Source organism: Jaculus jaculus, chromosome 21 (genome assembly GCF_020740685.1).
Source record: "Jaculus jaculus isolate mJacJac1 chromosome 21, mJacJac1.mat.Y.cur, whole genome shotgun sequence".
Lineage (NCBI taxonomy): Eukaryota > Metazoa > Chordata > Mammalia > Rodentia > Dipodidae > Jaculus > Jaculus jaculus.
In genome coordinates, this window is record NC_059122.1 from 6993137 (window position 1) to 7007195 (window position 14059).

At 52.4% G+C, this 14059-nt stretch overlaps 1 protein-coding gene across 1 annotated transcript in view; it reads right to left on the reverse strand.

Moving 5' to 3' along the window:
- Positions 1-1748: 1748 nt before the first annotated feature.
- Dhcr24 (24-dehydrocholesterol reductase) overlaps positions 1749-14059 on the reverse strand; it is a 30911-nt gene continuing 18600 nt past the window's right edge. Inside the window, exons 6-9 of the mRNA XM_045139266.1 lie at positions 13743-13886; positions 5666-5863; positions 4356-4534; positions 1749-4254 (exon numbers count right to left, since the gene is read on the reverse strand). Coding sequence (XP_044995201.1) covers positions 4101-4254; positions 4356-4534; positions 5666-5863; positions 13743-13886 — 675 coding nt within the window. The 3' untranslated portion in view covers positions 1749-4100. The remainder of the gene's footprint in view (positions 4255-4355; positions 4535-5665; positions 5864-13742; positions 13887-14059) is intronic.

Genomic DNA, 14059 nt, shown 5'->3' on the forward strand with positions numbered 1-14059 from the left:
CTTGAAAAAAAAAAAAATTAAAATAAATAAATAAAATAAAATAAATGTTTGTAGTAGCATCAAAACAATGAAATATTTAGATATAAATTTGGCAAAAGACGTACAAGATCTGTATTCCAAAGGCGAAAAAACACTGTAAACCATTAAAGAAGACATAAAAGGGACACGGGCCATCCTCATGGGTCAACAAACAATATTATTAGGCTCTTGGCTCTTCCCAAGTCAATCTGTAGATTCAATGTACTACCACTCAAAACCCTAGTGGGTTTTTTTTTGTTTGTTTGTTATTTGTTTTTCTCAAGTTAGGCTCTCACTCTAGCCCAGGCTGACCTGGAATTCTCTATGTAATCTCAGGCTGGCCTCGACCTCATGGCGATCCTCCCACCTCTGCCTCCCGAGGGCTAGGATTAAAGGCGAGCGCCCACCACGGCTGGCTCCCCCCCCCCCCAAGTTGACAAGATGGGGGTAGGGTTATAGTTGTACAATGGCATGCTCATTGGCTATGCACAAAGGACCCTTGTTTTGATTCCCAGCTCACATACCCTCACACTGACAAGCTGACCCTTGAACTTCCATGGAAATGCAAAAATCATAAAACAGCAAAAGCAACTCAAGAGCCAAGTGTGCTGGGGGAATGGCTCAGCCAATGAAACATCTGCTTGTATAAATGTGAGGACCCGGGTTCGGATCCCCCGGCACCCCGCGGATACGGGGCAGCTGTAATCCCAGCACTTGAGAAGCAGAGACAGGTTCCCAGGGCAAACTGGCCAGCTGGGAAAGCTAACGAGCTCTGGGTTCAACTGAGAGGCCCTGCTTCAGTAAATTAGGTGGACAGTGGACACATGGCATCAACGGCTGGTCTCTACTGTGTAAATCCCGTCTCTTCTCTCCACTCACTGAAGCCTCACGGCCCTGCGGCATTTGGGGGTGATGAGCTAGGAGGCTCAGGCAATAGCCCCAAACGTGTGGCGGCTCAAAGGAAGTTTGATTACTTGCTTCTGTAAGAACTCACGGCAGGCTGGGCTGGTCAGCTAACTCTGCAGTGACTTGGGGAGCCGACCCCCTTCCAACTAAGGCTTTTCCCCTCGCTGGTATGTGAAAACCAGAATGAGTTCTCTCCTCCCATACACTAAGCCAGGGACACATCTGGCTGGGTGGAGTGCACTCATTTATTTGAGAGAGAGAGAGAGGAGAAAGAGGCAGACAGAGAATGGGCATGTCAGGGTCTCCAGCCACTGCAAACGAACTCCAGATGCATGCGCCCCATTGTGCATCTGACTTACGTGGGCTCTGGGGAGTCGAACCCAGGTCCTTTGGCTTTGCAGGCAAACGCCTTAACCGCTAAGTCATCTCTCCAGCCCACCCTTATGATCTTTTAGGTCCAACCAGGATGGACTGGCTTGTCAAGGGGGACACGACCACGTGACCAAGGCAGGACTGCGGCCGGATGTCCTGACCACCGGATTTGTCTGGTGCCCCAGGGAGGGCGGTCCCCAATCTGACTTGAGCTGTCAACCATCTTGCTGGGACAGCTGCTTCCTGCATGACCTTCAACCTCTTTAACTCGCTCTGCACTTTACAGGGGAGAGCCTATTCTGGACCACCCTGGGATGACAGATCGGTCATATCCTCCACCATGTCCTGTGGCCCCTGGGGTTTAGGCAGGACGTCTGAGGGTAAGCTTGCATTTGAGTCCTGGCTTGACACTCTACACTGGTCCCCTTGGCAAGAAACGACACAAGACCAGCTTCCAGGCCATACTTTTATTTGTACAGAAGCAGCGGCCCCTTAGCCACAGGGACATGTTCCAGAGAGCAGGCACAGTGCTCAAGGCTACAAGAGCCTGATGGTGGTGGGGGCCACACACATAACCTTTTCTCTGATCCCTGTGACCAAAGGGGAGGAGGAATTAATAACCACACACTCCAACACCCATCCTCACCGCTCTCCTCCCATTCAGTAACAGCAAATAATTTAGCCTTCCAGCCAGAGTGGCTGCAACTGATTTTTTTTTTTTTTAACAGAGAGCCACAGAGTGAGGGGGCTTGCCACGACCTTCCAGAGGAAGCCACTGCTTGGATGGACGACACAGGACTTGCTATGGGAAAAAAACAAAAAAAAAAGAGCTGGAATGCAGCCGGGCATGCTTGGAAGACAGGCCTCTTGCTGGGCAAGGTATTAAACCTTGAGGCTGATGTGATTTCAAACTCCCTTCCCTGGTCCTCAGTAGGGTCTGCGAAGGTCTAGATTTTGGTTATGGGATAAGGGAGGCTCAGGCTGCTGGCATCTCCGGTCATAGCCCCAGTGGGTTTGGGGTTAGTGGCTTCACCGTGGAGTGGCCGGTGCAGCCAAGGGACTGATCTCGCCCGGTTTTAACCATTCATCTGCAGCAGGCAGAGTCATCGGTCTGGCACTGGGCGAGGACACGCTGGGGCGGTCGGTGGGAGAGCTCACGGCAGCGCTGAGGGTTGCGAAGTGCGGGTTAGATTTGAACTCTCGCTTCCTCGGCAGGCCAAACGGACGAGGTGGTCGGTCGTCGAACCTCTCCCGAGCGCCACAAATACATCAGCCCTCCCGGGGCATCAAGTCCTGCGTGGCGCTGGAGGATCCTTCGGTCAAAACACGACTCTGAAAGATTTTCTGACCAATGAGGACGGAAGCTGGCTTGGAAAACGAAGGGTTTTAAACGATGGGCAATCGCGAACCGTCACCTGGAACATAACACTTTTCCTTCGGACTTCCAACACAAAACAAGGCTTTCCATGGGCTTTGACAACTCTGGTGTCTTAAGACACCCGTGTGACAGGTGAGGAGACCGCAGCTCGGTTAGGACCAAACTGTGCCCAGCGCAGTCTTCGAATGAATTCCGGGCTTCCCTTCCGGGACTCGATCCTCCCTCGCTCGGGGGGGAAGGGGGGCTTTCTGCTGGGCCAGGCAGGTCTGGTGGTGGGGTCACTCCGCCACCGACAGGACGGGGGGGGATCTTGAGGGGTCCCTCCCCCCCCGAATAGAGTTGGAGCTAACTTTCTCTGAGCTTAGGATTTGTAAGGCACTGAAAGTAACTAGAGCTGGGGAGGGAGAATGAAAGCAAGGGGGTCACTGGGGAGATGGGGTGATGCCCTTTCCTTTGAGCCCCAGGGAGGTTTCTCACAAAAGCACAGGGCAAGGGTGCCCCTCCTGACTCCCACGACCCTCGTGTGGCAGAGCCAAGCGCGTGCTTCCTCCACCGTGACTAAGTGGGTTCTGGGGATGAGAAGAAGGCGGCGTCCATCTCGGGATGTCTCGGACAGGGGACATTCCCGAGTGGACTTTGCGATGGTTGGGATGACCTATGGACCTGAGTGTGCAGGACAGGAGGAAAAAAAAAAAAAAAAAAAAGGCAGGGCAGCCCCCAAGGATGACGGGAAGAGAAACTTTGGAGTGGACCTGCTTTGGCACAGCACATCCTGGGCCTGCCCGCTTTCCACACGCGGCCCTCCCCAGGCCCAGAGCTGGGAGAGGAACCCTCTCGGTCCCACGAGGGTGTCCCGCGGCCCACGCCAGCAACACCGGTGTGCGACTTCAGGACGCACCGCCCCCACCGCCACCCCTTCATCGTGGCCGCCAAAGCCGCATGCACAGGTGACCTACGGAGTGGGTTGCCTTTGCGGACAACTTCGTGACACCGGACGGGAAGTGACGGGGGCAGTGACCACCTCACGTAGCCCCCCCCCCCGTCCTCGGGGTGGGCACGGGGCTTAGAAAGGACGCGTCGCAGGTGGATAGATCTGGGGCCCCCTTCAACGGATGAACAGACTGGGGCACAGAGCTGACGCGTGGCTAAAAGTGGGACCTGGACTTAGGCTTCACGTGCTCCCACGTGCCTGGGCTGCCCTGGAGGCTTGGTGGGCTGTCTGGGGTAGGGTGTGTGTATGTGTGTGTTTGTGTGTGTGTGTGTGTGTGTGTGTGTGTAGGGTGTGTGTGTGTGTGTAGGGGTTCCTGCAGGGGTTTCTCTCTGAAATCGTGAAAGCAGCCAAGGGCGGAGAGGAGGCTGACCAAGAGCCATCGCCACCAGCCCCCCCCCATGCCCCCCGATACATCGCGCTCCACGGGCTGCCCGCTCAGTGCCGCGCAGCCTTGCAGATCTTGTCATACACCTCTGGGAAGGCGTCCTGGCAGCCGAGCTGTTTGCGCAGCCTGTGGTACAAGGAGCCGTCGAACATCTCCCAGAACTCCTGGCGGTTCATGTAGCAGTCGGCGTAGAGCATCTGGAACCTGCGTCGGGAGACGCGGGGTAGGTGGGGGTGAGGGTGCGGGGGAGCAGGGTGACGGGGAGACGCTGGCTCCCCCGTGTCACCGGCACCCCGGCCACTTACCCGTGTACGCTTCGCACAAACTTCTCCAGCTGCCTCATGCAGGACCTGGCCTCGAAGTGCTTCACGCGTGGCTCTCCGTACGCCCCGATGTCCACGTACAGTTCGGCCTCATCGCCCTTGGGGTGAACCAGGCCTGGCTGGCTGGGCAGGATGAATGGGCACAGCCAGATGGGATAGACCTGGGAAGCCAGGGAAACTGGTAGGTGGGTGTGCCTTTGTCCTCTAGCTGGTGGCAGGTGTGAGGCTGGCCCACCCACAGTCCCACCCCCCCCCCACAAAAAAAAAGAGAAACTTTGCAGCTTTCTGGGAGGGGTGTGGGGGGGAAGTTCTGCTCTTCTGTGTCAGTCTCTCCTCTAGCCCTGCCAGGAACACTTTGGCTCTAACACATGGAAGTCCAGGGGAGCTGGAGAGACAGATGGCTCAGCGGTTAAGGCCTGCGAAGCCTAAGGACCCAGGTTCGATTCTCCAGGTCCCACGTAAGCCAGATGCACAATGGTGGCACACGCATCTGGAGTTCGTGTGCAGTTACTACAGGACCCTGGCGTGCCCATTCTCTCTCTCTGTCTCAAATAAAAAAAAAAAAAAAGAAAAATCTATCCCAGCACTCGTGAGGCAGAGGTAGGAGGATCGCCATGAGTTCAAGGCCACCCTGAGACTACAGAGTTAATTCCAGGTCAGCCTGGACCAGAGTGAGACCCTACCTCAAAAAAAAAAAAAAAAAAAAAAAGAAAGAAAAATCTGGGGATGGAGAAGATTGCTTAGTGGTTAAGGTTCTTGCCTGCAAAGCCAAAGTACCATGGTTCAATTCCCCAGGACCCACACAAAGCCAGATGCGCAAGGAGGCGCATGCATCTGGAGTTCGTTTGCAGTGGCTGGAGACCCTGGTGTGCCCATTCTCTCTCTCTCTCTCAAGATAAATAAATAAAATATATTTTAAAAAAATTATCATCAGAGCCGGGCGTGGTGGCTCACGCCCTTAATCCCAGCACTCGGGAGGCAGAGGTAGGAGGATCGCCGTGAGTTCAAGGCCACCCTGAGACTACAGAGTTAATTCCAGGTCAGCCTGGACCAGAGTGACCCTACCTCGAAAAATCAAAAAAAAAAAAAAAATCTCATCAGACCCCAGGGCCTTTTTGCCTGCCCTTGAAGCCGTGGTTGAGTGAGGCAGGGAGGGGCAAAACCCTCACTTTATCTTTGGGGGAAAACCAAGACCCCCGGAGGGCAGGCGTGCCAAGGTGAAGCGGCACCAGCTCTGGGCTCCAGGGCGCCGTGCGTGTGTGCGTGCCCACCCGCCTGGCCACGTGACTCACGTGAATGTCGTCGTGGAAGGTGTGCAGGGCCTGCGGCAGGCACTTCATAGGAACCAGCATGTCCTGCACCACATGGTGCTGCTCATAGAGCTTGCGCAGGGTCTCACCCTGGGTCAGCTTCAGCAGGGAGATCTTGGGGGGCACCATCCAGCCAAAGAGGTAGCGGAAGACAGGGTTGTTACCAAAGGGGATGATGTCCTGGGAGACACAAGCGGGGAGCGCGGGAGAAGAGGTCAAAGCTGGCACATCCTTTCTCAGCACGCTGAGTCCCATGCACATTTAAAGAGCGAGGGAAAGCCAGGCGTGGCGGCGCACGCCTTTCCTCCCAGCATTCGGGAGGCAGAGGTAGAAGTTCAAGGCCACCCTGAGACTACAGGGTGAATTCCAGGTCAGCCTGGGCTACAGGGAGACCTTACCTCGAAAAGCCAAAATAAATAAAATAAATAAAAAGGGGAATGGAGAGATGGCTGAGCAGTTAAGGTACTTGCCTGTGGAGCCTGAGGACCCAGGTTTGATTCCCCAGAACCCACGTAAGCCAGATGCACAAGGTGGCATATGTGTCTGGAGTGCATTTGCAGTGGCTGGAAGCCCTGGTGTGCCTGTTCTCTTTCCCTCACTTTCTGTCTGCCTCTCTCTCTTTCTCAAATAAATAAATAAAATGTTTAAAAAAAAAATAAAAAAAAGGAGAGCCGGGCGTGGTGGTGCACACCTTTAATCCCAGTACTCGGGAAGCAGAGGTAGGAGGATCACCGTGAGTTCCAGGCCACCCTGAGACTACATAGTGAATTCCAGGTCAGCCTGGGCTACAGTGAGACCCTACCTCAAAAAAAAAAAAAAAAAAAAAAAAAAGAAAGAAAGGCGGGAGAGATGGCTTAGCGGTTAAGCACTTGCCTGTGAAGCCTAAGGACCCCGGTTCGAGGCTCAGTTCCCCAGGTCCCACGTTAGCCAGATGCACAAGGGGGCGCACGCGTCTGGAGTTCGTTTGCAGAGGCTGGAGGCCCTGGCGCGCCCATTCTCTCTCTCTCCCTCTATCTGTCTTTCTATGTCTGTTGCTCTCAAATGAATAAATAAAAAATGAACCAAAAAAAATTAAAAAAAAAAAAAAACCAACCAAAAAACCAAAACCAAACAAACGGGTAGATGTGGGTTTGATCCTCAGCTCTCACGCACACACCCACTGTGATGGCTTTGAGCCAGTTACTTAGCTTCTCTGAGCTCAGCTTGCTTATCTGTGAAAAGGAATTTACGAGGTCCAGACAGCAAATGGAGAGACCACACCCCATGCCTGCGGCTATGGCTCCCGAGCTACTTATTGACGTCCGAATGGCCGGCACAGGACAGGCATCCCGTGAATGTCCAAGGAGCAGGGGGAAGGGAGGCTAACCCGGAAAGCATGACACAATCTCCCCACGGACTCACAGCAAGCTTCCACAGAGGAGAGGTCAAGGCCAGCCCAAGCTCAACAAAAGGACCTGTTGGCTTGCAGCGTCCCCTGCTCACTGCCTGACCACTTGGCTTCCTCCCAACTCAGTGTCCCTGCTGAGCAGACAGGTCCCTCGGTCCCTCGGGGCTGCTGCCTTCCCATCATGCTCTTTGCTTGGCCCAGTCTCCAGTGCTGGCCATTACAGTGTCCCTCCGACCTCTCGGCTCTGCCAGCTTCCCCCAGTCACCAGCTGCCTGCCTGGATTCCCATCCAAGGCTGTGCTATGCTCCCGAAGGTCAGGGAAAGGTTTTCATGCTGGGCGCTGAAGACGCCAAGACATTAGAGACACAGTCTTGCTGTCTCAGGTGTGGAGGGAACAGGCCACTGGACCACAGCCCGGAGGAGTTGGGAAAAAGATCTAAAGGCAGTTCATGAGAGTCTTCCCAAAGTAGGGACTCAAAAAAAAAAAAAAAAAAAAAAAAAGCCACACGAAAGACCAGGCGCGGTGGCACACGCCTTTAATGCAGCACTCGGGAGGCAGAGGTAGGTAGGAGGATCACCGTGAGTTCGAGACCACCCTGAGACTACATAGTGAATTCCAGGTTAGCCTGGGCTAGAGTGAGATCCTACCTCAAAAAACAAAACAAACAAAAAAGCCTCATGTGGGGCTACAGAGATGGCTTAGAGGTTAAGGCACTTGCTTACAAAGCCAATAAGAACACAGGCTCAATTTCCCAGGACCCAAGTAAGCCAGATGCACAAGGTGGCACATGCATCTGGAGTTCATTTGCAGTGACTAGAGGCCCTGGGGTGCCTATTCTTTTTCTCTCTCTGCCTTTTTCTCTCTTAAGTAAATAAATAAAAATAAAATAAATAAAATTGGGGTGGAGAGACGGCTTAGTGGTTAGTGCACTTGCCTGGGAAGCCTAAGGTCCCAGGTTCAATTCCCCAGATCCCCATATTAGCCAGATGCACATGGTGGCTTATGCATCTGCAGTTCATCTGCAGTGGCTAGAGGTCCTGACATGCCCATTCTCTCTCCTCTCTCTCTCTGGTCTCAAATAAATAAAAAATAAAAATAAATTAAATTAACTTAAGCTGGGTCGTGGTGGTGCACGCCTTTAATCTTGGAATCACGTCTTTAATCCCAGCGCTCGGGAGGCAGAGGTAGGACAATCTCCGTGCGTTCGAGGCCACCCTGAGACTACAGAGTGAATTCCAGGTCAGTCTGGGCTAGAGTGTGAGACCCTACCTCAAAAAAAAAAAACAAAACCAAAACAAACTAAAAAAAAAAAAGTCACATGTGCCAAAGGCCAGCGGCACTTCTCCGGCATCCTGGACTTAAGGGTACTCCCCAGAGGGCTGGGACCAGCTGCATCTTGTTTGCTGGGTCCTTCTTATGCCACGGGGCACTGGGCAGGAGCACAGAGAAAACAGCGATGGTCTTTACTGCTGGGTGCCGTGATCTGTTAGCGCCGCCGCTGATGTCAGGTTGAATGTGTATGTGACCGGATCTGGTCGTGTCCCGCTGCTGATCCCTGCTCTGCTGTCTGGAAGCAGCGTCACTTATGCAGTAAGGTCTCCCCTGATGGGCCTTTAGATTGCTTCCAGATTATTCTAGAAGACCCCTGCAGATGTGTCTTTGCCCTCTAAGATCTACACCTGCCGATCAACAAATTCCCAGAAAGGGGACGATTCGAGCCTCAACAGCACATGCCACTTTAACGGACCCCACTTTCCCACCCTTTTTATAATTTTTATTTATTTGAAATTAAAAATTTTTTTTTTTAATTTATTTGATAGAGAAAGTGGGAGAGAGAAAGAGAGAGAGAGAGAATGGGTACGCCAAGGCTGCTCCAGCCACTGCAAACCGTCTCCAGATGCGTGCGCATCCCCCTTGTGCATGTGGCTAACGTGGGTCCTGGGGAACTGAACCTGGGGTCCTCCGGCTTTGCAGGCAAACGCCTTAACCGCTAAGCCACCCCTCCAGCCCTTTGTGTCATTTTTATGCTCTGGAACCGGAGGCGACTGACTGCTGCTTCCCGGCCACCTTGCCAAATGCACCGTGCCATCACATTGCCCCATCTCTGCGGTTGGTTTGGTTTCGTAGGTACAACCTGTTCCTCCCTCTCACCGGCCTCGGGTTGGCTGTGTGCAACCGGCTCAAACTGTCAGAAAGCTGGCTCGTTAGCACGCCTCCCGGCCCTCTCTCTCACTTTCCTTTTATCCGTCAGTGACCCAAGGCCCTGGCTTCACTCCTGGCCCTGTCGTGCCAACATGCCGAGAGGAATCACCCCGGAGGGCTTCCCCGAGGCAGCATGCCTCCTCGGGCTCCCGATCTGCCTGGTGGCAAGGGCTCAGTGGCGATCCGAGCGCCCAGCCTGAGCCAGAGCCCTTGAGCACCCTGTCTATCTCCACTTAGTCCTCCACACTGACCAACCACTGGCTCTGAAAAGGGCAGCCCCTCAAAGCAGGGTGAGCTCGGTCTGCTCTCTCTTCCTTTTTCTCCACCCTTCCTTATTTGGGGAAAAGGGTGGGGGATGGCAGGATGTACTTGTGTCAAAACGAAATCAAGGCAGTTGTGATACTCTCCCCCCCACCCAAAGGTAGGGTTTCACTCTAGCCCAGGTTGACCTGGAATCCACTATGTCATCTCAGGGTGGCCGCGAACTCACAGCGATCCTCCTACCTCTGCCTCCCGAGCGCTGGGATTAAAGACGTGCGCCATTATGCCTGGCATTGTTTTTTTTTTCTTTATTTAATTTTATTTGTATTTATTTATCTATTTGAGAGAGAGAAAGACACAGGGATAGATAGAGAGAGAGGGGAATGGCCTCCAGCCACTGCAAATGAACTCTAGACTCATGCGCCCCTTTGTGCATCCGGCTTACATGGTCTTGGGAAATCGAACCTGGGTCCTTTGGCTTTGCAGGCAAATGTCTTTATGGCTAAGCCATCCCTCCAGCCTCTTATGTGATATTCTTAGTGGAATAAAGAAATATGTGCAGGAGGATTTAAGTGCTCTTTTGTTTGCATTTAAAAGATGAGTGGTAAGCTGGGCGTGGTGGTGCACGCCTTTAATCCCAACACTCGGGGGGCAGAGTTTGAGGCCACCCTGAGACCACATAGTGAATTCTAGGTCAGCCTAAGCTAAAGTGAGACCCCACTTTGAAAAACCAAAAAAAAAAAAAAAAAAAAAAAAAAGATGGGCTGGAGAGATGGTTTAGCGGTTAAGCGCTTGCCTGTGAAGCCTAAGGACCCCGGTTCAAGGCTCGGTTCCCCAGGTCCCACGTTAGCCAGATGCACAAGGGGCGCACTCGTCTGGAGTTCGTTTGCAGAGGCTGGGGGCCCTGGCGCACCCATTCTCTCTCTCCCTCTATCTGTCTTTCTCTCTGTGTCTGTTGCTCTCAAATAAATAAATAAAAAATTTAAAAAAATAAAAATAAAATAATGAGTGTTGAGATATGTTTTCCTGTAAATGAATGCATTGTAAGCCAATGTCTCCTTAGCAGTATTCCACAAAAGACTAGCTTCACTTTGGCCCTGTTTTTGTGCAGCAGTTTATAGTCGGCTGGGATTCCCTGCTATGGCTCCTGAGGAGGTGCAGCCAAGTGCCCTTGGCCACAGTGGGCTTGGCTGAGTGACCACGGTGATGATACAGGAGACATGGAGGGCGTGACTGCAATCTGCGTCATCAAAGGCATACCACAGACTCTACCTGGGCGGATTGTCTCAGGTGACCTGCTGTGGGCGAGGCCAGCTACTCTGTGGCTGGGGGCGTGCCCTTCCAGTTACCTGGCCAGGACTGGGCGGGAGGGCAGCCACTCCCAGATACCTGCGCTTCAGCCCCTCCAAGTTTCAGGTTACCTAACACAACCTGTTTGGCCCTCTGCAGGATGGAAATAACACCACAGCCTCCCCTCCCAGGGTGGTGGGAAGAGGTGTCAAGCCCAACAGCTCCTCTCTCTTAGGATCTTTCCTGGTGTCCTTTGCTGAATCCTCTCTTGTCCTGGCTGTTACATACCCTTCACCCTCACCCGATGAACCCCACATTGCTCTGGGCAAAGGGTGAGGGATGCAGGAGTCTTCTGTCTCCGGTGAAGCTAGGCCGGCACCCCACCTTTCCGGGGCCTTCCCCTTCCTTCTTTCTCAGGGAAGTCTACTGTGACTCCTCCCCTTGCTTTTTGGGTCTCCAACTTTGACCCACGCCCCTGGCTGAGCTCTGTGGAAATCCTAGTGATTGGTGCAACCTTCGTGTGCTATCTTCCAGATCAAAGCGCATCCAGAATATGCAAAAGCACTTGTAATCCAGTAACAAAGACAGCCAAGTTAAAAATGGGTGATAGATCTGAACAGACACCTTGCCAAAAAAAAAAAAAAAAAAAAAAAGTACACGTCAGCAAGCACATAGCATGGTACTTGGTATTACTAAATCAACAAGAAACCACAATGAAGTACACTTTACAATCTAGGAAGGCTGTGATTTACAAATCAGAAAATCACAAGCACTGGTGAGAACATGGGGAAAATTGGAACATTGCTAGTAAAAATATAAAATGGTAGATCACCATAGGAAACATTTTGGCAAGTTCTCACTAAATTAGATATAGAAATACCATATAATACAGCAATTCTATGCCTTTTTGTTTACACACACACACCTTAAAGAACGTAGAAAGTTGGGCTGGAGAGATGGCTTAGCAGTTAAGGCACTTGCCTGCAAAGCCAAAGAAAGAACCCAGGTTCAATTCCCCAGGACCCATGTAAGCCAGATGAACAAGGTGGTGCATGCGTCTGGGCTGGAGGCCCTGGCGCACCCATTCAATCGTTCTCTATCTGCCTCTCTCTCTTTCTCAATTCCTCTTTCTCTCTCTGACTGTCTCTCCCAAAATAAATAAAAATAAAGAAGATTAAACACACACACACACATATATATATATATAAAGAACGTTGAAAGTTATTTAGCTGCTCAATGGGTATGAGGTCTCTTTGTGGGGCAGAGAAGATGTTTTAGAACCAGAGTGAGGTGCAGTACTTCCCTGAACCACGTGAATCACGAAGCCCTGATTAATTCCACTGACCCATTTCCATGCTCCGCCCGGGCACGCTCCTGCAGTTGCTGGGTGGCCTGGCCCTCGCCATCGTCCCTGCTCAGGAGCCAGTTCCTGAGGGGCTTTTCCGACCCCATGGAAAATGTCACTTGCTCCCCATTCGCCCTGTCACTCCTTACACACAATAACTAGCAAGCCTTTCTTCCTCTTGTGCTGCGGCCCTGAGCGCAGCTGGGGCCCAGCTTCTCAGCAAGGCTGCAGGCTCCTCAAGGACAGAACAAGCCTCCCTTCTACTACCTTTGGTGACAGCCTACAGCTCTCACTGCAAGCAGCAGTCCCCCCCCCACCAGCCCAAAAGGCTTTGCTGCAGCTCCACCAGGACAAAGACATTCCCTTCACTGAAGGAAGAAAATCGATGTCAAGGGCTGGGGACTCAGCGGTTGAGGCACTTGCTTGCGAAGCCTAAGGACCCGGGTTCGATTCCCCAGGACCCATGTCAGCCAGATGCACATGGGGGCGCACACGTCTGGAGTTCATTTGCAATGGCTGGAGGTCCTGGTGTGCCCACCCTCTCTTTCTCTGTCTCTCTCTCAAATAAATAAAACTAGTTTTTAAAAAAGAAGGGGGCTGGAGAAATGACTTAGCAGTTAAGGCGTTTGCCTGCAAAGCCAAAGGACCTTGGTTTGATTCCCCAGGACCCACGTAAGTGAGATGCACAAGGGGGCGCATGCGTCCGCAGTTCTTTGGCAGTCGCTGGAGGCCCTGGCGTGCCCATTCTCTCTTTCTATCTGCCTCTCTCTCTCTTTCAAATAAATAAATAAATAACATATTAAAAAACAAAAACAACACCCCCCCCAAAAAAACACAATGGGAGTCCTTATAACGTGCTCCTCCAGACACAAAATAGCCTGGATCTCCATGACCTCACAGTGCCTGACACTACCTACACAAGACCCTCATAATAGGAGGAAAAGATGATGACATCAAAATAAAAGAGAGACTGATTGAGAGGGGGAGGGGATATGATGGAGAGTGGAGTTTCAAAGGGGAAAGTGGGGGGGGGGGGTACGAGAATGACCAAGGGATATTGTTTACAGTCATGGAAGTTGTCAATAAAAAAAAAAAACAACAGCCGGGTCATGGTAGCTCACGCCTTTAATCCCAGCACTGGGGAGGCAGAGGTAGGAGGATCACCGTGAGTTCGAGGCCACCCTGAGACTACATAGTGAATTCCAGGTCAGCCTGGGCTACAGAGAGACCCTACCTTGAAAAACAAAACAAACAAACAAACAAAGAAAGGACTTGAGAAATGGCTTCGCAGTTAAGGCGCTTGCCTGCAAAGCCAGAGGACCCAGGTTCGATTCCCCAGGACCCACGTAAGCCAGATGCACAAGGGAGGCGCGTGTGTCTGGAGTTCGACTGCAGTGGCTGGAGGCCCTGGTGCGCCCATTCTCCCTCTCCCCTCCCCAACTAAGTAAATAAATAAAAATTAAAATATGAAAACAACAACAACAACAAAACAAAAATGTCAAGAGCCCTAAGGCTCTGCTGGCTGGAGAAGTCAGGGTTCGGGGGTGAGGAGTGGGGGGGGGGAGGGTCTCACCTGTAGCTCCCAGAAGATGCTGCGGGTGTGCCGGTGATAATAGTGTCTCAGGGGAATGTACTCGAGGCCCTCCTGGTTGACCTTCAGATAGTTCTCCACGTGCTTGAAGAACCACGGTTTGTAGTAATTGCCGATGCTGTTCAGCTGCAGTGACAGGAGGGCATTGTGATCGGGCACTGCAGAGGGTGCCAGCCACCGTCAGGGAGCGGCTGCCACCCGGCTGCCGCTCTGGCACGCCCGACCTTTCAAAGGTCTAGTGTGTCAGCGTGGCGGCCTTTATGAATGGGCGCAGGGCTGCGCCAGCTGGCTCCCCGACA